The sequence below is a fragment of the Aotus nancymaae genome, unplaced genomic scaffold (genome assembly GCF_030222135.1).
Source record: "Aotus nancymaae isolate 86718 unplaced genomic scaffold, 86718_ANA_hifiasm-v0.15.2.pri h1tg000036l, whole genome shotgun sequence".
Classification (NCBI taxonomy): Eukaryota; Metazoa; Chordata; class Mammalia; order Primates; family Aotidae; genus Aotus; species Aotus nancymaae.
The window spans coordinates 39,953,275-39,978,277 of NW_026988450.1; the positions used below are offsets into that span (position 1 = coordinate 39,953,275).

The following is a 25,003-nucleotide window of genomic DNA, read 5'->3' on the forward strand; positions in this document are numbered from 1 at the left end:
GCAAACTTATTCAACAAACTACTTGATAACCCTATGATTAAGGTGTTTCTAAGGAACTCATTGATCGTATAGGAGGCGGTGTTACCATACTGGAAAGGGTAGAGAAGATGTCAATAAGGCTTTAAGGCTTCTACTAGGAAGTGATTTCTAAGTTGAGCATTGAAGAGTGAATAGGCATTACCTGAAGAAGAAAGAAAGAGAACCACATATGCAAAGATACAGAGATGAGTGTGAAAATCTCTGTCTCTGAAAATCAAGGTATTTTGCATGGGTAGAACATATAGTGTGAGGATGGGAATAGTGACAGATGATGTTGGAAAATTAAGAATGGGTTGGATTGGGAAAGACTACTCATGTCTTACAAAGATGATTTGATTTCATTCTGAAGAGAGCGAAGCATCACTGAAAGGTGAAATAAGAATAAAATGTATGTATTAGAAAGGTCACTTGAGTAATTTGAGGAAGATGAATCAAACTGGTGAAGTATACAGCAATTGGAGCACTGCTTTAGTCATTCAGGAATACAAATGCGAAAGGCCTAGACCAAGGCTGAGACCATGAAGTGTAAGAGAGAATCAGATAAAAAATATTAAAGAGATTGCATTTGTTAGTCCTCACCACCAGTTCATTATATAAAGTGGATCAGGTGGAATAACTTCTCAGTTTCTATTTATGAACATCAGTGGGGGAAGATGATACTATTCACTGTGTTATAGTATATAGAAAATTCTATTGTCTAAATGCATTTAGTGGTTACCTTTAGTATTTTTGAAAAAAAAAAGAATTCTCATACCTGAGTTATTTATTTCATCTCATTGTTTTCTGTATGCCACCACATAGTTTTCCAAGAATCGTGTTTCATATTCCTTGAGCTATTTTATGGTCACAATATCTGCCTGTTTTCAAGCTAGAAGAAAGTTTTTCACTGAGTGTAAAATGCTTTCTCTCAGGTCTTTTTAAACTTAGCATTATCTTTAGACATTGAGGGATAAAGTAGAGAAATCACAGGTCAACATAATTTTTTTGTTGTTGTTATTTTAAATAAGGTTGTTTTTCTAAATAGACGCCCAATCAAGTTATTTCTTCTTACTCATGAAGTTTGGTAATATTATCAGAATATTACTGTGGTTGAGCACTCAGTCTCGAATTTCTGAGCATGACATAAACTTTTGACCTTGTAATCAAGAATTATTTATAAATTTTTTCTTCTAATATGAATTTTTTTTCAAATCTATGTGTTCTGCTCTCTTCTTAATGAATTTTGTGTTTATTTTTACTTTGATTTTCTTCATATCTATATATTTTCCCATGTTTATTTTGTTTTTCTGTGTAAGTGATTTCTTTGGACTAGTCATATATCTATATGTGTTTCTAGTTATAATTATCTTTTTAATTTTACGCATGGCTTTTATCTCTGTAATGCTTTTATTTTCGCTCAATTTCTTAGTCTAGCCTGCTTGCTTTTTATCGCCTTCTGTTTTTTCTTTTTTCATTGATCATTCCTTCTTTGAATTTTTATATTTATTTTTAAGATTTTTTTGTCCTGAGATTGTATTACCTATTACATATCCAAATCTATCTTTTGCCTTTCATTCATTATTTTTTTCTTTATTTTTCTTATTTCCATGAATAGGGCCCTTGTTAATTTATTTACAATTGTAATGTATTTTTTAGGGGACCTTTTTACTGGAAAACAACATAGGGAGGGCAGGAGATAGGAAATGAGGTAGAACAGCCCATAGTTCTGATTTAGATAATTGAAGCAAAGCCTCAGAAATCACAGTTTCACTGGTGATCTCAGACTGTTGTCATCTCTCCGTTCTTCATCTTGTTTTCCTTCCTGCAGTCACCTTTACTTAGGAAACCAGGGTTGTAAGTGATACAAATGGCCTTTCACTCTGCAGTTCTTTGGTAATAAATAAATCTCTGTGAGTACATTTCCTGTATCTCTTGTAGCCCATCTCTAACCTTAGAACTTAGAACCTGTTGCTCCTAATTTTTCAGATTATTATATAGAACTTTCAGGATGCTGGCATTTATGCAACAATTTATAATGGTTGAACTTGAGGATAAATTTGTTGACTTCTAGTGTCCTCCTTGATTATCATCCAAAATTTTACAGTATTTGGCAAGTCTGTGTCACATTTTGTAGTTAGGAATTTTGACCATGTTCTTGTTTCATTGATGCTGATTTTTTTTCCTTCTATATTCACATTTTATATTGTTTTGGGTAAGATTTTAAAAGAGGAGGGTTGAGTAAAAATGCTTTTAATATACTCTCTAAATCTGTTATCCAAATCGATACTCAGAACATTAATTCTAGCAGCAGTATGGCAAATGGTTTACAATGCGCATCATAAAAGCAGACAGCTAACTAGGAGACTGTCAAGAGTTGAGGAAAGGAACAGTGTGAACTAAGGTATCAATAATTTGAGAAAAAGAATATGGTTTGAGATATTTTTTCTTAACAGTTTATAGAATTTGTGAAATTATTGGACAAGTAGATTAAAGATGAGAAAAAGTAAAATATGATTCCATAGCTTCTGATTGTAGTGTATTGAAGAATATTAGTGTTATAATTGAAGGAGAACATTGGAGGAAGGACAGATTCTGGGATGAAGTTAATGAGTTTGCATTTGGGCATGTTAAGTTTGAGGGTGTTTGATAGTTGAAAAATTGTTTAAGAGCTTAGAATTTGTAGTCTCCTACTTAGAGGTAATAGTTGAATACTTGGAATAAGTCGGCAATATGGTGTTGGCAAAGAGTAATATTGAGAAAGGTGACATGGATATGGCAGGTGCATGATGATTCAGTGGTACATTGGGTTTAGCTTGACAATAGCCTTCTGTGGTTGGAGTGGCTAGGTATCTCTTAGCTGCTAAGAGATTCAACAGTGAAGAGCCATGGATTATTGGGTTGTTGGGGACAGCATTCAAAGGATTATTGGATTATTGGGCACAGCATTAAAAGTATGAATATTGCACAGACTTTTGTGGATATAGGCTATATAACCAATAGGTATAGTATGTCTAGATTACTAAATAGATGAACTATGCCTAGAATATCATGGAAGTAAAATCATATAAGATGTGTGTGTGTGTGTGTGTGTATAAATTAATTTGAAAGTTTAAAATTTGAAATATGTACATAGTCATAGCATGAAAAATCAGAAACTGTTACATCTCATATTTTTTAGCAGTTTAATACTGACTCTATTTTGAGTTGTTGGTCAAATCCCTCTTTGAAGTAATGAGAAAATAGGGATCCAAATGGAGGCTCAACTTGTTGGCTCAGAAATGAGTTTGAATAGCTGAACATTGGATATAAAATTTGGATCTAAAAATTTAATAATAGGGATCACCACAGAAACAGATGGTACAATAGATAGATTAGGGGGAAGCGAGGTAATTTAGTAGTTGTTAAACTGTGCTTTATGCTGATGTATTTTCTACAAGGACAAAGGATTGTGTCCCCTACTTAAGGTCAACACAGGGATTAGTTTGTGTTTGGGGACTGTGAGTGCCAAATAGGGAAGAGAGCAAGTAGGAACACATATCGAAAAATAAAAAAATAGGGGCCCAAGAGCCAACTAATTCTTGATAACTGTGACAACTAGCATTTGTGTCTTTAACAGGAACTATTACAAAATGCTGTTGGGATCTATTCTAACCAATGGAACTGTTTACTGGTCTATGTTAATAATTTCCATTTGATACTTTTTCAAAGCTATAAGTGTAGCCCCAGGAAATAAGTAAGCATTTGGAAAGCCAAACTTAGATGATGTTGTGGGAGAGTAAATATGCTTTAAAAATAGAACCAGATGGTACCGAAATTTCTGGTTGCTCTGATGAATTCTGGCCTCCAGGCTCTATGGTTTTCTAAGTGGTAGGGACCAGGATTCTTAGTTCCCTATGCCATATTGAATCACGGAAGATGGCCTAGAGGAATTAGACTTATAAAGCTTTTGGTGAGGTATCATTCTGCCACACTCAGGCAGATTCAGTCAGCATTTGAGAATGAGTGAGACTCAGAGTCATCATGAGAAGCCAAAGTAATGATCAAAAACTTACAGCCTTATTTGGTATATGATTAAGTATAGCATAATATACTAGAAAGAAAAAAACACACGCTATGTAAATGGAAAACTCAAATGACTGACTGACTGTTCACCTGAGTAAAGAAAAACCATCTCAGTGTCCTAACCTGAGATGACAAGCTGGGAGTGATCTCAAAATAAGTAATAACTTAGCATTACATTTGTAGATGATGGATCTTAACATGAAATTCATTTAAATTGTATTTTCTCTTTTACTCCAGAATGTTTGCTTGTCCTGCATCAAAATTTTATCCATAAAATTCCCTACATTTGCTTCCAAGGGCTCAGCTTTTCAAAACAGCCTATTAAGAATCACTCAAATTCAGTGTAGATAAATAACCCAGGCAAAGGAGAAGCATTTCAAGAAAAAAAAAAAAAGCCCTTTAGAAATATTTATTTCAGATTTGTCTGAAAAACAGTTGCACTCATTTGCTCCCCAAGATTCTATGTTATTTTTAGAATATAGAAAAGTTTCTAACTTTTTCATTTGTATATGGAATAGAATTATGTTTTCAAAGATGTTTTAAAGTGATAATATAGCTATTGGGACAGAAATAAATTTAGAATTGCATTTAGAGGCAAAGTGATGCAGGTTTTGTGGAGAAAGAGAGAGGTTAAAATGTTCTTAGTTTATTGTTTGCTAAACCCAGGATTTAGTGTTTACAAAATATAACCTGGACTTTACAGATTATTTTGCTTTTAAAGATATTTTTCAGCACTAAGTTTAGAAATGCCAACTATAGTACAATATCTTGTTGCAAATTGTAATTTTAAGTGGTGAACAAAACTGCAATAACTTTGGTATTCCAACTAAAAGAGAATTAGTGTCATGTAATCTTTTGAAATGTTCCCAAGAACTAAGTTGACTCTGATATTTTAGCTTTCACAATGAATGGCCCCTTACAATAAAATTATAACAATCTTCATAGTGATTGATCTAAAAGTGATACTGGTACTGAGTGACTCAGTCATTTTAAAATTAGGCTTCGTGAGCCTTATGTATTAATAAAGAACATTAGTTATTTTTATAGCAATCCTATAAGAGAGAATATTGTTGGGAATGACCAAAAATCTGTACACAATTGCTTATAATAATATTGCATTAAATGAGAAACAGTGGGAAATTATGGCATGCTTTTGAACCAAACACATCAACCAACTATTTACAGATCTTAAATATAATGTTTTTTGGGAATTGAACTAACGGTTGGCAGTATCTGGAAATAAAAGAAGAAACTTTTCCCCACCTTTGCTACTGAGAGTCTGATGGAACCAGGATTTGTTTCTATATTTCTCAGCTTCTGTTTACCACTTCTTAAGTAATATTTTCTTGCTGAGAGGTCTGGTCACAAGACTGTTATAGAATATGATTGTGAGAAACTTAGCAATCATGAGAAAGAAGTGATTTTCAAAGGATCAAAACTTCTGCTTCTTATTTCTCTTTCAGGGCATATGGATCAGTACATATGTATTTACAATATGCTTTGCTGCCAATGTGGGACTGCTGTTTGGTGTTGTTTGTACCATAGCTATAGTGATAGGACGCTTCCCAAGGTAGGATCCTGTCTAAATGTTCTGTTTATTCTGAGACAGCAGCAAAATATATGATTACTTGCCATATGTTACTTGCTAGTTACTTTTATTTCTGTGTAACATATAGTACTACAATCTCATGTTTTTCTTGCTGTTGGAGAATTAGGGACAAAAAGATAAGAAAATGTTTTATCCGCAAATGATATTTAACAATGTTGGTCTTAATGAAGATAAATAACTTATCAACATTATAAAATAGAATATATAAAATCTTTTAAAATAAATAAACCACTTATACGGCATTATAGAGAGATTTCTTTAAATTAAATGAAGAGAGGTAGTATCTAATGATACACAAACCATTTCACAATATAATTATTGGGAAAATCAAATGACTTCAGAAAATTTTATTTTTCAGAAGCCAGATTAATCTATGTATTTATCTATCTATTTTCTAGATAATTTATTGAGAAACACACTTTCTTTTTTTGTGATTTTACTGAAAATTTATAAATAATTCCCCAGTCTGACCAATTACTTTCTGCTTTACAAAGTATTCATCTGGGAATAATGTTTTTACTTACTTGTCATCCAGCTTTCCCTTGAAGTTATTTGTGAAATAATGTACTCTAAAAAAAAATATGAAATAATGTATTCTAAAAATATTGTTTTATCTCTATAGATTCTTTCTTTATAGAATTTGTATATTTGGATTCAATATTATCTAATCCTATCTTGCCATTGATTCTTTCTTTTCCTGCTTTTCATTAAAACAATATTTTATCAAATACTGCATACTCTCTTGCCTTTTCTCTTTTATAATTCTTCTTTACTAATCCACATCTAGTAGCTTGGAGAAATGGGGTTCTGGGTACCCAAATGGGGTAAATTAATTTTATTATTCTTTATTTAGATGCTTCTGTTGTTAACCTCTATCCCCGAATATCCAGAGATATATAGATTTACCAATGTCTTCTTATGAATAAATGGGTTATAGAATATAAATCATTTCAGATACATTCTAGTTGGTAAATGACTAATTATGGTTTCTTCATTGTTTACATAATGATTAGGAAATGACTTGTTTTATTTTCTGTCTGCTTTAATTTTAGAGCAATGACTTTGAGTATAAAAAACATGAAAGAAATGGAATTTAAAGTGAAGACAGAAATGGAGAGTGTAAGTTTAGTTTTCTTTTACCTTTATGCAATTGTTAATAATTTTGTGGGTGAGATAATTTTAGGATATCACAAAAATTAGATAAATTATGTTAGTTAAAAACATGATAGCTCTTTTTAATTAGTATAAACTTCCAATGGTATATATGTAATCACAATATATTTGGCAAACAACATGCAACAAATCCATAAAACAAAAGAAAATCTATTTGGATTCAGCATTCAGATAAAAGCATAGCATGGTTCCTAGAATGACAGTCACTGTAGAATCATGGCCGAGGTTGATTCAGGCATTTGGACACCTCTTTTCCATTATTGACTTGCATAAAATAATCAAACTAAACTGATAGTCTATTCTGAATTAAGTCATGGAGGAAGATAGGAAATAGGAAAGGGAATGAAGCAAATTTGATTCATGATATTGCTTTTTTTTAATTTTTTTTTTTTTAACTCAGTCAATGAGACTGTATGTTAGAAGAGGGTAATTCAGTCCAACAGCTACAGAATGCCAATAGCATTGGTTTCCTGCACAGTGGGTACCTTTTTAAGGAAACACCTTATATAAACAGTCTTGCCCTGTCCATGTTTAGGAGAGCCAATTGATTATGTCTGAATTCTAGTTTCTTGTTCTAAGGGATGACTAAAACAGTTAAAGCGAGGGGAAAAAATGTTGACTTGAAATATTTTTGCCAATTAAAAAAAATTGCCCTCACTTTGAACCTACTTTGTAAATGTTTGGCTAACCTTTTTCCCTTTATTTTTCACATGCACTTGTTTCAGTATCTCATAATTCCCCTAAGGACAGAGAAAACTGGCCTCCCACCAGAAGGACCAGTGTCAGGGTATTTCCAAATAGACTGGAAGTAGGAAGTAGCATCAGGAACCCTCTGCGACACCCAAGGGAATGGCTTATGTTTTTAATACTATGGAAAGATTTGTTTCACAGAGAGCTATTTGGGTTCAGAGCCTTCCAGAGTGTTCCAGGCTCAAGTTTTCCACCAACTTTGCCTTTCTTTTCTTTCCTTAATTTTTCCATGGGAATTTAGGACTTGTGCAAAGCCCCAGACTGACTCCTGGGCCCCTGAAGTCCCCTGTGTATCCACACCACAAGTACACATGTATTAGCCCCGACCTCCTTAGCTTTGAGACTGAATTTGGCTTTGGATTTGACTATTTTCAGCTGAAAAATCACTGTTTAATAAATTCTGTCTATTCCTTAACTTCTTCTTGGGCTAAACATGTAGTGAAGTAAATGAGGGGATTTAGGAAGACAAAATGCTAGAAATTTCTCCACATCTTTAAGTCTTGATTGGTTCCAGTCTAGTCACTGACCTGAATAATAACTGTTTCACATGGAGATTTTAATTTTATTAGAATATTACACCTATCTTAATTACTCAAGGTTTTGTATAAAAAATAAAAGGAAAAAGACTAATATGAAGCAAGATTTGAATATAAACTCTTAGGTGTAATTTTCAGCTAACTTAAAATAATCTGTCATTTGTCTTTTCCATATATGCATTCTTCCACCTCTTCTTCGTGTGAAGTGATCCTTCCTGATTTGAGAGCTCTCTTCCCACTCAGTGAATACCACCCCATTGATAATTTCTCTTCTAGAACAATTTGAATCTCTCTTCTTTAACAAACACATTTTTTTTTTCGTATTAACTTAAAACAACACATTGGCACAATCACGTAGTGCAGGGCGTCCAATCTTTTGGCTTCCCTGGGCCACATTGGAAGAATCATCTTGGACCACACGTAAAATACACTAACACTAATGATAGCTGATGAGCTAAAAATAATTGTGAAAAAATTCTCATAATGTTTTAAGAAAGCTTACGAATTTTTGTTGGGCTGCATTCAAAGCCATCCTAGACGGCATGTAGCTCAAGGGCTGTGGGTTGGACAAGCTTGATTTAGGGTGATTAATGGGTCAAGCTAAGCTTTGGTGCTTTGGGGTGACTAATGTGACAGTCCTAAGAATTACTTTTTATTTTTTGTTTCTAAGAGGTTTACTCTTTTTTTTTTTTTTTTTTTGAGACAGAGTTTCGCTCTTGTTACCCAGGCTGGAGTGCAATGGCGCGATCTCGGCTCACTGCAACCTCCGCCTCCTGGGTTCAGGCAATTCTCCTGCCTCAGCCTCCTGAGTAGCTGGGATTACAGGCACGCGCCACCATGCCCAGCTAATTTTTTGTATTAGTAGAGACGGGGTTTCACCATGTTGACCAGGATGGTCTCGATCTCTTGACCTCGTGATCCACCCGCCTCGGCCTCCCAAAGTGCTGGGATTACAGGCGTGAGCCACCGCGCCCGGCCAGAGGTTTACTCTTGACTGAACATTAGTCTGGCAACTTAAGGTTTGTTTGTTTTCTTGATTTATTTGTTGCAAATCTCCTCAGTTTCCAAAGTTCAATCAGTTTTGCAACTATAGGAACATGTTGAGGTTTTCTAGTTTAAACATTTACCTCATTTTTGGAAATAAGGGAGCTAGGAGAGGTTAAATGAATCGTCCAAATTAATGTACTTTATATTTTCTTTCTTTCACCATTTACCCTCTGCCTGTATACATCGCTATTCTTTGCATCTATTCTTCTATGGAAGTAAAGCCTGAAGGAGTATTGCTTTACTTAGTTGTTAAGGAGTTGTCATTTTGTAGAAGTTACCCTCCTTCTATTAGTAGGTCAAACACTTGCCCCAAAGGTCATAGAGAGGACAGTTTTAGTTGCACATCACCAAGTGATGGGGAAAATGGCCAAAGCAGACTTTTTCTTCTTCCTTTTTGCATCGCTCACCACATCTTGGGGATCCAGTGTCCTAGGCCTGCCCAAAGTGAAGTTATACTCCTAGGACTACATCTAGGTCTGCATCTTCAAAGTATGACTGTTAGTTACTTGAAAAGTTATATTTCAGCTGACGGAAAGCTATGTCATTATGAGGTAAAGAGCTGATGGTTGACCCTTTAGGATACATTTTCATTAAAAAAAAACTGATGGTTAAGTAAATTAATTTTTATTTGATCAATTGAATGAAAGAGCTACTTTTGAAAGCATAGGACTTTCTGAAACTCTTCGGATAGTCTTGACTACTGTCTGCCCAAAACCAGCCTGTAAGGAATAAGGGCCACTTTCTGAAAAGCTGCCAACTTATCTTGCTATTATTAATGTTCCTTAGTAAACAGGAGGTATATATTTCCCCTGAGGAAGTGTGATATTACATTAAGACCTCTAAATACATTTGAGTAGTAAAAATGTTAATTGAACAATTGCTCATACAACTGAGTGACATTTAGACCTGATTGTATTATTGGGTGTAATTCTCCATTATTTAATTCAGAGTTCTGAATCTGTTTCTTTTTCTTCTCTAAAAGGAAACCCTGCAGCAGGTGAAAATTATCTCAATAAACAATCCACTTGTTTTCCTGAATGCAAAAAAATTTTATACTGATTTAATGAACATAATCCAAAAGGAAAATGCCTGTGATCAGCCACTCGATGATATCAGCAAGGTAGGATCAGTGGTTTGATTAGAATATCATACTACACGTAGCCTTATATCATGACACTAAAAATGTATCAAGTAAATAATAATACATCACACAAGTGTTTTGAGACCTCTCCCTTCAGCAAAACCTATAATTATAGTTTTTATTTGATTCTTGTTTTTATCTTTTAGGTAATCACTCTCTTTCTTGTCCATTCATTCATTTATTCAGCATATATTTAATGGACATGTGTCACGGGCACTATAGCAGTGAGAAGAATAAATAAGAAAAATGATCTAATTTAATGGATCTCTTAACCAGCCTTTAAAGAATCTTTTTTTAAACCAAAAAAAGGCATTAGATCTAACTCTAAAAGTGATAGAATGTGATAAATGACTTCAGAAAAGCATAAACATTATGAAAATATTATTATAAAATTCAAGAATTCTTTATTTCATGTATAATGTCAATTAACAGAGATATTGAATCAAATGTGCATCAGTATGATTTAATGTGGAAAAGCCATCTATTGTCATTTGAATCCTTAAACATTCTGTAATGTTAGGAGTGTGGACTTTGAAGCCAAGATTAACTGCCTATGACTCCTCTAGATCACAAGGATCTTTTCTTTTCCTTGTGTCCTTGAGCTACTTATTCCCCAGTCACTCAGGTACATAGAGGATCTTGGCCCTCCCATTTCTGATGTCTTAGGAGCTGTCCTGAACCACATTCCTGTCCCTCACAGCTTCACACTTCTGCCTTTGGGCCTTATCCTAATTTGTACCATATTAGCCTAATATACAAGATCAGATATGTAATTTACAGGGGCCCAGTGCAAAATGAAAATGTGAAGTCCCTTGTTCAACAATTATTAAGAATTTCAAAATGGTGACAGAATATTATTAAACCAGATGGGAGACCCTTGTAAGTATGGGCCCCTTTTGGGAGGAAAACTATGGAGGTAAAGTGTCCTCATCACACTGTATCAAGGGTACCTACAATTAACATGATTTATCAACATGTTTACTTTACCTTGATCACCTCGATAAGGGAGTGTTTGCCAGGTTTCTCCACTGTAAAGTGACTCTTTCCCTTCTCTCTATTCTGTGCTATCTGGAAGAAAGTCACTATGTACAGCCCACACTAAAGGAATGTGGAGTTATGATCCACCACCTTAAAGGTGTGGTATCTACATATATTATTTTGAAATTCTTTTGCACGAGAGATTTCAGATGAGGTATTTTTAAGAGGAGGGAAAGGAAACTCAAATTCGTTGAATATCTCTCAGGGGACAGTCCCTTTAATCATGCTAACTTAATCATCACCAGCCCTGAGATTTAAGTGGCATTACCTGAATGTTACATTAAAAGGGAGGTACAAATAGAGAGAGGTAAAATAACCTGATGGAAATTGATTATAGCTGATAACTGTAAGAGTCAGACTTAAAACACATAAGCTGTAGCATTGGCTATCAAGAAGATAAAACAGAGGTTCTCTAGTCAGCCTTTAAGATAAAGACTGATTTCATGAGACAAACTGTGTAATGTAGTGGTTGAAAACATGAAGCTTGGAATTGGAAAGGCATGAACTTTGGTTCTAATCCATGCTCTTACTAGCTTTGTGACTTTGGTCAAGTTATTTAACCTTTCTAATCTTTGACTCTTTCATATGAAAAATAAAATTTGTAACTTCATATAATTGTTCTGAGGATTAAATGATTAGTGTAAACTCTTTGGCATATAGTGAGTACTGAAGAAATATCAATTGCTATCGTCGTGATTAACAAAAATAGCACTAATACATTATTTGAGAAGTAGATAGCACATGATCTCATTAGAGGCATCAATTATTGTCAGACAAGATTAACTGTAGGATATTATCCAATATTTTCATGTAGTAGTAACATGAAATATATGATCAGTGGCTCTCCCTCTGAAAATGCTATGTTAATAAAGGTGATTTCTGATTGCATATGCTACTTAAGAATGTTTAAATGTTTAATTTCTAATCCCAAATCAAAACAAATTCATCTTGCAGAAAATATTCTAAAGAAGACAGTCTGACTGATGACATAAATTATTCACTGAATTGCTATATACTTAGAATTAATTATTTTATTATTTCAAAGTTTGTTGTATACATTATTCTGAAAAGAAGGCTAGTGAAAAATAATTTTGGAGTCTAGTATTTTGTTATTCTTTGTAAATAAAAGAATGATATGATTTTTTTCAGGCCAAAGTAAAACTTTATAACATTTTTATTCTTTGCATTTGTTTTCATTTTAGTGTGAACAAAACACCTTGCTCAATTCCCTATCCAATGGCAACTGCAATGGTGAGTTAGCATGAAGGAAAAAGAAAATCTAAGTGTTTGAATTGAATATAGGCCAGATAATAAAATCTTCTTCCCCTTCTCCTCCTCATATGCCTCCCTCCTCTGTTCTTCTTCCTCTTTTCTCCTAATTTTCCTCTTGGCTCCACTCTCCTCCTCCCTTCTACTGGTTTTAGTTTAAGCTTATGTTACCAAATAAGCACTAATACTTTTATTTGCAGATTTAGTCATTTGGCTCCTTCTCCCTCCTCTACTCTTTCTTTCTCCCTCCTCCTCTCCACTTTTCTCTCTTCCTTGTCTCTTCTCCTTCTCCCCTTCACTCCTCCTCTTCTTTCTCTTTCTCCTCTTCTTTCCTCCTTATTTTTTCTATTTTTCCTTCTCCTTTCTCTTTCTTTTTTTTTCATTTTACTCTTTATTCCTTCCTGTTCCTTATTCTGTCTTCAATCTCCTCCTCCCATTTCTTTTTTTCTTCTTCTCTCCTCTCTCCTTTTCCTCTGCTCCCACTTCTTTACCTTTTCTCTCCTCTTTCCTCTCCTTCTTTTCATTTACTTAAATGTTTGAACCACAAATTGAAATTCCTGGCATTAGTGTAGTTTTAATATGGATCAGGATTTATCATAAAATATATCTTTGAATACATTTTGGATTTTCACCAAAAACAAACCAGCAACTTAAAGCTATTACATGTTCATATTTACCTGAAAAATCAGGTGACAGAAACAAATATTTTGATACTGGATGCTTGTTAAATTACCAGATCAATATTCTCTAGAAGTTTAATTATCTTTCTTGCAAACTCATGAACTGATGTGATCATTGTCTCAGTATAGAGAAAACTAAAAGATACAAAAGAAAATATGAATGAAAAGCATTGTGATATTATAACTAAATGATAAAAAAGTTGAATTAAAACATATTTGTATATTTATCTTTTAATTTGATATTTACTAAGATTAAAGCATCAGTGTAGTTAAATTATTCATCATTGTGACTTTTGTTTAATTTAAATGGTTATACAGAATTCTCTTTTCTTGCATCATACAATATTTGCTTATCTAATTTCTTCTAAGTAGGCAGAAAAAAAGGACTTTTTATTGGAAATCTTTGAGAAGTACTTATATATATTACTTTTTATTTTGGATTTTTGGAAATAATTTTACTTACAAATGTATTAGATTTTTTAAAAAGTGTTACTAATGGAATGACATCTATTACTTTAAATGTATGCTTCAAACTAAGTAAGTTCTTTTTAGCATGAAGTTAAAGAATTAACATGATTTTTAAAAGAATGAAACAGTACTATACATTTTTCTGTTATTAGGTCACAAGTTTGAAGAAATAGGTCGATGCTGAGAATTCAGGTGAAATCTAGATTTTTTTAAAACTTCTCATTTTCTTATTAAGAAGGGGAAGTCAATTATGAATCAAGTTTTAAAATTTACTTTAAATAATTTTTATTTGATTATAGATTCAGGGAGGACATGTGCAAGTTTATTACATTGGTATATTGAGTAATAGTGGGCTACGGGCTTCCAGTGACTCTGTCACCCAAATAGTGAACATAGGACTCAATAGGTAGTTTTTCAACTTTCTCCTCGTCTTCTGTCCTCCCCACTTTTGGAATTCCCGGTGTCTATTATTTCCATTTTTATGTCCACGTGTACTTATTGCTTAGCTCCCACTTATAAATGAGAACATGTGATATTTGGTTTTCTATTTCTGAATTAATTTGCTTTAGATAACTTCCAGCTCCAACCATGTTTCTGCAAAAGACAAAATTTCATTCTTTTCTGTGGCTAATATTCTATATTGTATATATATTACATTTTCTTTATCCAGTCCACTTAGGTTTATTCTATGACTTTTCAATTGTGAATAGTACTGTGATAAACATAAGACTGTAAGAGATTTATTTGATAAAATGATTTATTTTCCTTTGGGTAGATACCCAGTAGTGGGATTGCTAGGTTGAATAGTAGTTCTATCTTTAGTTCTTTGAGAAATCTCTGTACTGTTTTCCATGGTGGAAGGCAGGGTTTGAACTAATTTACATTCCCCCACACACAGTGTAAGCATTTCCTTTTCTCCATATACTTACCAACATCTGTTAGTTTTTGACTTTCTAATAATAGCCTTTCTGACTGGTCTGAGATGGTATCTCATTTGATTTTGATTTGCATTTCTCTGATGATTAGTAATGTTGAACATTTTTTTTTTGTATGTCTGTTGGTCATATGTGTGTCTTCTTTGTTCATGTCCTTTGCTCACTTTTTAACTGGATATTTTCTTTTTTTCATTGATGAGTTCAAATTCCTTATAGCTTCCAAATATTAGTCCTTTATTGGATGCACAGTTTGAACATATCTTTTCTCATTCTCTAGATTGTCTGTTTAATCTGTTGGTTTTTTCTTTTGCTGTGTAGAAGGCCTCTAGTCTAAGCCTCATTTGTCTACTTTTGTTTTTGTTGCATTTGCTTTTGAGATCATAGTCATAAATTTTTTGCTTATACCAATGTCCACAAGAATTATTCCTCAGTTTTCTGATAGAATTTTTATAGCTTTAGGTCTTACATTTAAGTCGTTAACCATCTTGAGTTAATTTTTGTATATGGTGAAAGAAGGGGTCCAGTTTCATTCATCTGCATATGGCTAGCCAGTTTTCCCAGCACCATCTTTGAATAAGAAGTCCTTTCTCCATTTTGAATTTTTGTTGATATTGTTGAAGATCAATTGGCTGTAGAAATGTAGATTTATTTCTGGATTATCTATTCTGTTCCATTGATCTATGTATCTGTTTATGTACCGGGACTATGCATTTTTGGTTGTTATAGCCTTGTAGTATAGTTTGAAGTTGGATAATGTGATGCTTCCAGCTTTATTCTTTTTCCTTTAGGATTACTTCACCTACTTCAGCTCTATTTTGGTTTCATATGAATTTTTGAATTATTTTTTTATATTTCTGTGAAAAATAATGTAATGTGTTAGGAATTGCTTTGGATCTGTAGATTGTTTTGGGTGGTAGTCATTTTAATGACATTGACTCTTCATTTCCATGACAATGGGTTGTTTCTCTATTTGGTTGTGGCATCTGTAATTTATTTCGTCAGTGTTTTGTAGTTCTACTTGTAAAGGTCTTTCACTTCCTTGATTAAATGTACTTCTAGGTATTTTATTTTTTCTGTGGCAGTTGTAAAGGAGATTGAGTTCTTGATTTGGTCTCTCAGCTTCAGCTTTGTTGGTGTACATAAATGCAACAGATTTTGTGCATTAATTTTGTATCCTGAAACTTTACTGAGACATTCATTAGTTTCAGAAAACTTTTGGCAGAGTCTTTAGCATTTTCTAGGTATAGAAATATTTCATTTGTGAAGAGAGACAGTTTGACTTCTTTTCCTATTTGGATATTTTTTATTTCTTTCTCATATCTGATTTCCCTGGTTAGTACTTCCGGTACTATATTGAATAGGAATGGTGAGAGTAGGCATCCTTGTCTTGTTCAAATTCTTAAGGGGAATACTATCAGTCTTTGCCCATTCAGTATGATTCTGGAGGTGGCTTTGCCATAGACTGCTCTTATTATTTTCATGTATGTTCCTTTGATACCTAATTTGTTGAGGATTTGTATCATGAAAGCATGTTGCATTTTATTGAATACTTTGTCTAAATTTATTGATATCATATGGTTTTTGTTTTTAATTCTGTTTATATGGTGAACCACATTTATTGATTTACAAATGATGACCCATCCTTGTGTTGCTGGAATGAAACCCACTTGATCATAATGAATTTTTGTTTTTGATGTGCTGCTGCATTCACTTTGCTAGCATTTTGTTGAGAATTTTTTGCCTTTGTTCATCAGGGATATTGGCCTTCAGTACTATTTTTTTGTTGTGTCCTTACCAGATTTTGGCATCAGGATGACATTGGTTTCAAAGAATGTGTTGGAGAGGACTCTATCCTCCTCAATTTTTTAAAATAGTTTTGATGAGCTTGGTACCAGCTCTTCATTGTATGTCTCATGGAATTCATCTGTGAATCCATTTGGTCCTGGACTTCTTTTTGGTTGGTAGATTTTTTTATTACTGAATAAATCTCATAACTCATCATTGGTCTGATTAGGATTTCAATGTCTTCCTGGTTCAATCTTGGGACGTTGTATGTTTCCTGGAATTTATCCATTTCCTCTTTGTTTACTAGTTTATGTGGATAGAGATGGCCATAGTAGTCTCTGAGGATCTTTTGAATTTCTGTGCTGTCAGTTATGATGTCACCTTTACCATTTCTCATTGTGCTTATTTGAACCGTCCCCCCTTTTTTTTTCTATTGGTTAATCTAGCTAGTAGTCTATCAATTTTGTTTAGCTTTTCAAAGAACCAAATTTTTCATTTGTCCTTGGTATGTTTTTTGTTGTGGGTGGGGGAGTCTCAATTTCATTTAGTTATACTCTTATTTTTGTTATTTCTTTCTTTTGGCTAGCTTTGGGTTTATTTGTTCTTATTTGTCTAGTTCCTTTAGGTATGAGGTTAGGTTGTTAATCTGAGATCTTCCTATCTTTTTGATATAGACAATACTATAAACTTTTCTCTTAACACTGTTTTTTGCTCTATCTTAGAGGTTTTGGTATATTGTATCATTATATTGATTTGTTTCAAAAATACTTTTGAATTCTACCTTAATTTTATTTTTGACTCAAGAGCCATTCTGGAGCAAGTTGTTTAGTTTCCATTTACTTGTGTGATTTTGAGAGTTCCTTTTTGTATTGATTTATACTTTTATACCACTGTGTTCCAAAAAGATGCTTGATATGATTTGAATTTTTTGAATTTATTTAGATTTGCTTTATGATCAAGTATGTGGAAAATTTTAAAGAATGTTCCATTTGCAGATGAGAAGAAATGTATATTCTGTGTTTGTTATGTGAAATGTTCTGTAGCTATCTATTAGGTCATTCCAGTCAAGAATCCAATTTAAATCCAGAGTTCCTTTTTAAGTTTTCTGCCTCAGTGATCTTTCTAGTGCTGTCAGCGGGATGTTGGAAGTCCCCTACTATTATAATTTGGCCACCTGTCCCTTTTCTTAGCTCTGGTATTATTCATTTTATAAATATGGGTGCTTCAGTGTTGGATGCATATATATTTAGGGATAGTTAAATCTTGTTGAATTGAAACCTTTATTATTATTTAAGACCCTTCTTTGTCTTTTTTTTTTTTTTTTGCCATTGTTGGTTTAAAGTCTGTTTTATTTGATACAAGAATAGAAACTCCTGTTCTTTTATGTTTTCCAGTTGTGAGATAGATCTTTCTCCACCCCCTTACTTTGTGTCTGTGAGTGTCATTATATATAAAATGAGTCTATGGAGGCAGCAGATGGTTGGGTCTTTAAAAAAAGTCCATTTTGCCAAGCTATATCTTTTAAGTGGAGCATTTAGGCCTTTTATATTCGAGGTTAATATTGATATGTGAGGTTTTGTTCCTGTCATAGTGTTGTTACCTAGTTGCTTTGTAGTCTCAAATGTGTAATTGCTTTATAAAACCTGTGAACATTGTGCAGAGTATGCTTTCATGGTAGCAAGTATTGTCCTTTCATTTTCATATTTAGAACTCTTTTGAACATTTCTCATAGGGCTGGTCGGTGGTCCTTAGCATTTCCTTGTCTGAGAAAGACTATTTCTCCTTCTTTTATGAAGCTTAATTTGACAGAATATAAAATTCTTGGCTGGCATTTTTTTCAAGAAGGTTAAATATAGGCCCCCAATCTCCATTGCCTCATAATATTCCTGCTGAGAAGTCTACTGTTAGTGTAATGGGATTTCCTTTATAGATAATTTAGCCCTTTTCTCTAGCTGCCTTTAAGTTTTTTTTTTTTTTTCATGTTGGCCTGGAGTAGTCTGATGACTCTGCTTCGGTGATGTCTTCTTCCACAGTATCTCACATGTGTTTTCTGAATTTCTTGTATCTGGATGATTACCACACCTGCAAGATGAGAAACATTTCTCTGAATTATTCACTAAAATATGTTTTTCAAGTTGCTTACTTTTTCTTCTTTTGTCTCAGGAATGCCTATAAGTTACAGGTTTAATTGTATATAATTTCAAATTTCTTGAATGCTTTGTTTGATTTTTAAAATACCTTTTTCTTTTTTTTTTTGGTCTAGGTTAATTTGAAAGACTAGTCTTCAAGGTTTAAAATTATTTATTCTGTTTTTTTCAAGTATATTATTAAAGCTTTCAACTGTGTTTTGAAATTCCTTTAGTGCGTGGTTTAATTCTAGGTGTTCTATTTGGCTTTTATAAAAAATATAGCTATCATTCATGTCCTAAATTATTTTCTGGTTTCTTTGTGTTGGTTTTCAACTTTCTCCTGGACTCCTGAATCTCACTGGGTTTCTTTGCAATCCACATTTTGAATTCCTTATCTGTCATTTCTATTTTGACTTTTTTGTTGTTGTTGTTTGTTTGTTAGGATCAATTGCTAGAGAGCTAGTTTGATCCTTCGGAGGTGTCAAGACACTGTCATTTTGTATTGCAGTAGTTCTTTCACTGATTCCTTCTCATCTGAAGGAGCTGTTGCTTATTTTTGAATTTTCTGTAATTTGGATGGGACTTTTAAATTTTGTATTCTTTTTTCCCTTGAGGGTATACTGCAGTGTATGTTTTTTACGATCCTTTGACTTCATTTCTGGCTGCTTTCAGGGCAAGGTTCCGCATGAATTCCTTGGTTGTGGATAGGGCTTTTGTGCAGTGGCTTTCTCAGATGCTGCCTATTGTACTGATATATTGAATGTAAGAGCCAAAATACTATCTTCTGCAGGGCTGAGGGTGCAGAGATCTCAAATAGCTTTTCTCCTGCACTAGCACTATGTCCTTCTAGCAGCAGGATTTTATTTTGTGGGGCAGTTCAGGCTTCAGTCCAATGGGTGGTATTTAAAAGTAAGAGCTGGCTCACTCTCCAGGAGGCTGAGGAGTGGAAGCACTTGTTCTCACAGGAGGTTGGCAAGGGGAGATCATGTTGCACTGTGAGTAGGTCTCCAGGGAAGGGGCAGTAAGGAGAAGACCAGATCCTCATGCTGAGCTGGCAGGAATGGAATTCACTTCCCTATCACACCACTGCCTCAGGGCTCATAACCTTCAGTTTATAGAGAGTTTGTCCTTTGGCTCATGGCTGCAGAGTGGCTGCAGACTGTGAATAAAGCCCTTTGTCCACTCCCACCAAAGCCAACTAAGGGCAAAGCCACCTTTCCCAGTCCAGAGCAGACAACTCTGCAGCTTATGCCCTCCACTGCAGGGCTGCTGCTGCTCTGTATAGGAAGGAGAAGTTGGTCCCTGCCCATTGTGCAATCCCAAGCAGGGTGGGCTCACTTTCAATAGTGGTGGAGCTGCCATGAAAAGCACTTTCTCCAAGTGCTTTTCTTCACATATACCAGTCCCCAGCAGGGAAAACCTCTTCTGAATTCGCAGTAGTGGATGAAGAGAGTGGGAGATGCTTACCTCTCCATGTTTGTTCCTGGCTGCTGGTGCTGCCCCCTTCAGTGATTGCCACCACATCACATTGATAATAATTAATATATAAGTATATGATATATAATTAATATTATTAATATGTAAATATATCGATTATTTTTATATTTCTATACAATTATAGTTAATTGTATTTATAATTAATTATATTTACATTTATATATTTTATAATTATTACATATATTTATATATAATTATTATATAATATAGACTATACAGTATTAATATTATATTATATATAATATATATTATTATATATTATAGATTACATATATAAATCATATATAGATATATAGAGATATATAACTAATATATAGATATTATTTATATATTTATATATTAAAATTTATGTTATTAATACCTTATGTAGTTATGTTACAATTATATAATATATAATAATATATAAATAATATGTAATATATAAATATACAATATAATTATATAATTATATAATTGTATATTTGTATAAAGCATATATAAATATATAATTACGATTATAAACATGATTATAATATATGATTATAAATTATATTAGCTATATATATGTTGTAATAAATGTGAGAATGATTTAGAAGCATCTTGCTAAAGGTCTGGAAAACAAGGAAATATTCTGAAGAACTTAATTAGGATTATCATTTTTGGCTGAAGATCTAGTTGGACACTAAGCTTGGGCTGTTGTGTTCTCTCTCAGACACCAGCTAGGAGAACCCTGAGTGTTACTGTCTCTTTGATGACCATACACTGGGTCATAATGCAAGTTTTGACACATTTCAAATAATGAAACTTATACAGGCCGGTTTCTGTCAAAAATTCAATTAAGTTGGAAATATTTAACAGAAAGAAATTTACAGCAAAAATATAACCCAAAATCTGTCGTATATTTGGAAGTTAAGAAATAGTCTTTGCAATGACCTGTTATTCAAAGAAGAAATCATTCAGAATTAAAAATTAATTAAATTATAATAAAAGTGGTGCTTATCAAAACTTATGAGATACAGATAAAGTAGTACTTGAACAAAATTTTCACACTGAACTACATATACAATATTAGAAAAAAAGACTGAAAATTAATGACTTAACAGTCTATATCAAGAAGTTAACTAATGCGAAATGAACCATATGAAAGTAGAAAGGATAAAATAATAAATATAGGAATTGAAATTAATAAAATAGAAAACAAACAAGAGGATCAACAGAGTTCAAAATGGTTCTTTGTAAAGAACAATAAAATCATTAAATATTAGCAAGACTATGAAAAGAAAGATAAAGTACAAGTAACAATATTAGGAACAAAAAGGAATATAACTACAAATCCTATGGATGTATAAAAGATGAGAGTATTATTGGTGTCTTGATATCAAAATAAATTTTAGCTGATATTAACAAATTCCTAGTAACGTATATTATTACAAAATTGACTCAAAAATAAAAACACACTATAATTTTTTTACATCCATTAAAGAAATTAAATCATTAATCCAAAATCTCCCCACAAAGAATATTCCATGTCTTCACCAGTGAATTCTACCAAAGGGAACATAATTTTAATCTAGAAAACGAAGGAGTAAATTCACACAAGTAATGTTATAAGCCTGGCATAATCTTGATACCTGTATTTGACATGATCAGAAGGAGAAAATAAAATGATTGGCTAATTTTTATCTTCTGTATGTACGTATTTATATAAGTATATATTTACATATGTGTGTATATATATAATACATAAAATGCATCATGCCCAGATTAAAGAAACATTCACTTGACAAACTCTTAAAATGTGGTAAAGCCTGCATAACCAAATTCAAATATGTGCATAATAAAAACTCTTAGCAATAGATTTAGCGTATCTACTATCATCAGTGTTATTTAGCATTGTATTAGCAGTTCTAGCCAGTGTAGTAAAGCAAGAACATTAAAACATGTAACAATTTTTATAAAAAGAAAAGAGAAAAACTCATATCATTCATGCATGAAATAATTGTATATGTAAAATATAAAAATAATACACTATATTTGAATTAATGAGAGGTAAAAAGTTTTCTGTAATTCATAAACAATATAAAATCAATTAGTTTCAGTATACTAGCATCAAAGACAAAATACATGAAAGCTACCATTTACAGTATCTTTAAAAGAATCAAATTTTAGAAGTGAATTTAAATAAAAATGTATAGACCTACACCAGATGAAGGTGTACAACTCTATTATGAGACGTTAAAAATACCTGGAGCAAGTAAATATTTATAAATAAACAGAAGGAAATGCAATATCTGTTGATTAGAATACTTGATATCAAAAAGCATAATTTCTGAAATTAATATATAGATTTAGATTTAGATTTAATATTAAGTAAAGTTACAATAGAATATTTTAATGGCTTTTTACAAGCTTATTTAAATTTTTAAATAAAAATGCAAATAGCCAAGAATAGTCAAGACACTTGAAAAATATAAACAAATGAAAGGTATGTTCTCTTGGCATCAAGATGTATTATAAAGCTCTAATAATCACCACAGTGTAGTATTGGATCAGAAATAAATAGGTCAATATGACAGAGTAGAGAGCTCAGAGGAGGAAAAACCCTCACATGTATTGTTGTTTTATTTATGACAAAAGTGACACTGTAGAGCAATGGGAAAGGATAGTCTTGTTAATAAATGATGCAGAGACAACTAGGTATCTATAATGAATGAAATTAGGCCCCTAATCCACACCATACCCACACATATGTATGAGATAGATCAATCTCAATATAGTGGGCAAGATGTAAACTTAGAAGAGCATATAGGAAAATATCTTAAAAGACCTTGGAATAAGTAAATTTTATTAAAACAAGAAATATAAAGCATTAAGCATAAGGAAAATGATTATTAAACTTCACTGTATTATTTTTAAGAACTTTTGTTTACCAGAAGGCACCATATAAAACCTGAAAAGATAAGTCAGAGTGGAAGAAGATAGATGTAACTTATAAACTGCTTTCTGCTACAAATCAGTGAGTAAAAACAGACAGGCAGGCCAGACACAGTGGCTCACACCTGTATCCCAGCACTTTGGGAAGCAGAGACAGGTGGATCATGAGGTCAAGAGATCAAGACCATCCTGGCCAACATGGTGAAACTCTGTCTCTACTAAAAATACAAAAATTAGCTGAGTGTGGTAGTGCTTGCCTGTAGTCCAGCTACTCAGGAGGCTGAGGCAGGAGAATCTCTTGAACCCAGGAGATGGAGGTTGCAGTGAGCGAGATCACACCACTGCACTCCAGCCTGGTGACAGAGCAAGACTCCATCAAAAAAGAAGAAAAGAAGGAAGGGAAGGGAAGGGAAGGGGAAGGGAAGGAGAAGGGAAGAGAAAGGGAGGGGTAAGGGAGGGGGAAGGGAAGGGGAAGGGAGGAGAAGGGAGGGGAAGGGAGGAGAAGGGAGGGGAAGGGAAGGGAAGGGAGGTGAGGGAGGGGAGGGGAAGGGAGGGGAGGGGAGCGGAGGGAGAAAGAAAGAAAGAAAGAAAAAGAAAACAAAAAGGCAGACAACCCAGTAGAAAAATGAGCAAAAGACATGAACAAGCATTTCATGAAAAGGGACATTTTTAAGTTACCAATATACATACATATAATAATATGCTTGACTTCACTATTGTTATTCACAATATTATTGGGGAAATGCAAATTAAATAATACTATTTTATGATATTGGTCAGAATGGAAAAATCTGACAATACCAAGGATTGGTGAGGATATAGGGCAACAAGTAGTCTCCTACAATGTTGGTGGTAGTATAAACTCTTACAAGTTGAGTATCACTTACCTGAAATATTTAACCAGAAGTGTTTCAGATTTTGAATTTCTTTGGATTTTGGAATATTTATTTATGCATTATAAGGTATCTTGGGAATGAGACCCAACTCTAAACTCAAAATTCATTTATATTTTATATTATACACTATACACATAGTCTGAAGGTAATTTTATATACTATTTTAAATATTTTTGTGCATGAAACAAAGTTTATGTACATTGAACCATTGGAAAGCAAATGTGTCACTATCTCAGCTACACTTGTGGACAATGATCTCCTGTTGTTTGGCATTACCATCATTCCTGACTGAATTTATATGCTACCAATAAGCAGTCATTTTCTTACATTTATCTACATATAAGTACTGAACAGTAAAAATTATGACATACCATTAATATAGTAAAAAGATGTGTTCAAGGTAACTTATGATATCATGTTGACATCCAGAAAAATTTTGATTTTGGAGCATTTCAGATTTTGCATTTTCAGATCATCATCTGTGTATTCACCTTGGGAAACAGTTTGGCAATGTCTTATAGTTGAAGATACACATATCCTATGATCAGCAATTCTGTTCCTAGTTGTACATCTGAAGAAATGATAGTTTATGTGCAGCAAAGTACACAAACAAGAATATTCACAAAAATATTGTTTGTAACTATCCAAACCTGGAAATAGCTCAGGTCTGCAACTAAAGTATCAGGTACATATAAATTGTGACATATTTATGCAATTGGGTTTTTACTTAATATATTTGTTATATGTTATACTTACATAATAATGAAAATTTTGTACATCTTATAAACAATGTTGGGAAAGAAAGCAAGACACGAAAACATATTGTAAGGTTCTAATTTCATTTCATATAAACTTAGATGAATGAAAAAACTGAATTATATTAATTTTGGAACTTCTAAAGACAATAGAAGTTTTTTTAACTTTATAAAGTTAAAAAAATCTCTAATATTTGTTTCTTGAAAAGCATATAAAATTTTTCATAGAATTGTTTATTAATCCCCCAAAACTCGAAATAAGCAAAACACCTATTAGCAATGCAATGGACAAGTAATATGTA

The 25,003-nt window shown here is 33.0% G+C and overlaps 1 protein-coding gene across 4 annotated transcripts in view; it reads left to right on the forward strand.

Moving 5' to 3' along the window:
- Positions 1 to 25,003, forward strand: part of SLC26A7 (solute carrier family 26 member 7) — a 207,323-nt gene that overhangs the window by 164,055 nt on the left and 18,265 nt on the right. For all 4 annotated transcript variants that reach the window (XM_064384356.1, XM_012465103.2, XM_012465104.2 and 1 more), the window contains 4 exons: positions 5,544 to 5,650; positions 6,742 to 6,808; positions 10,178 to 10,315; positions 12,577 to 12,625. In XM_064384356.1, the coding sequence (XP_064240426.1) occupies positions 5,544 to 5,650; positions 6,742 to 6,808; positions 10,178 to 10,315; positions 12,577 to 12,625 (361 nt within the window). The remainder of the gene's footprint in view (positions 1 to 5,543; positions 5,651 to 6,741; positions 6,809 to 10,177; positions 10,316 to 12,576; positions 12,626 to 25,003) is intronic.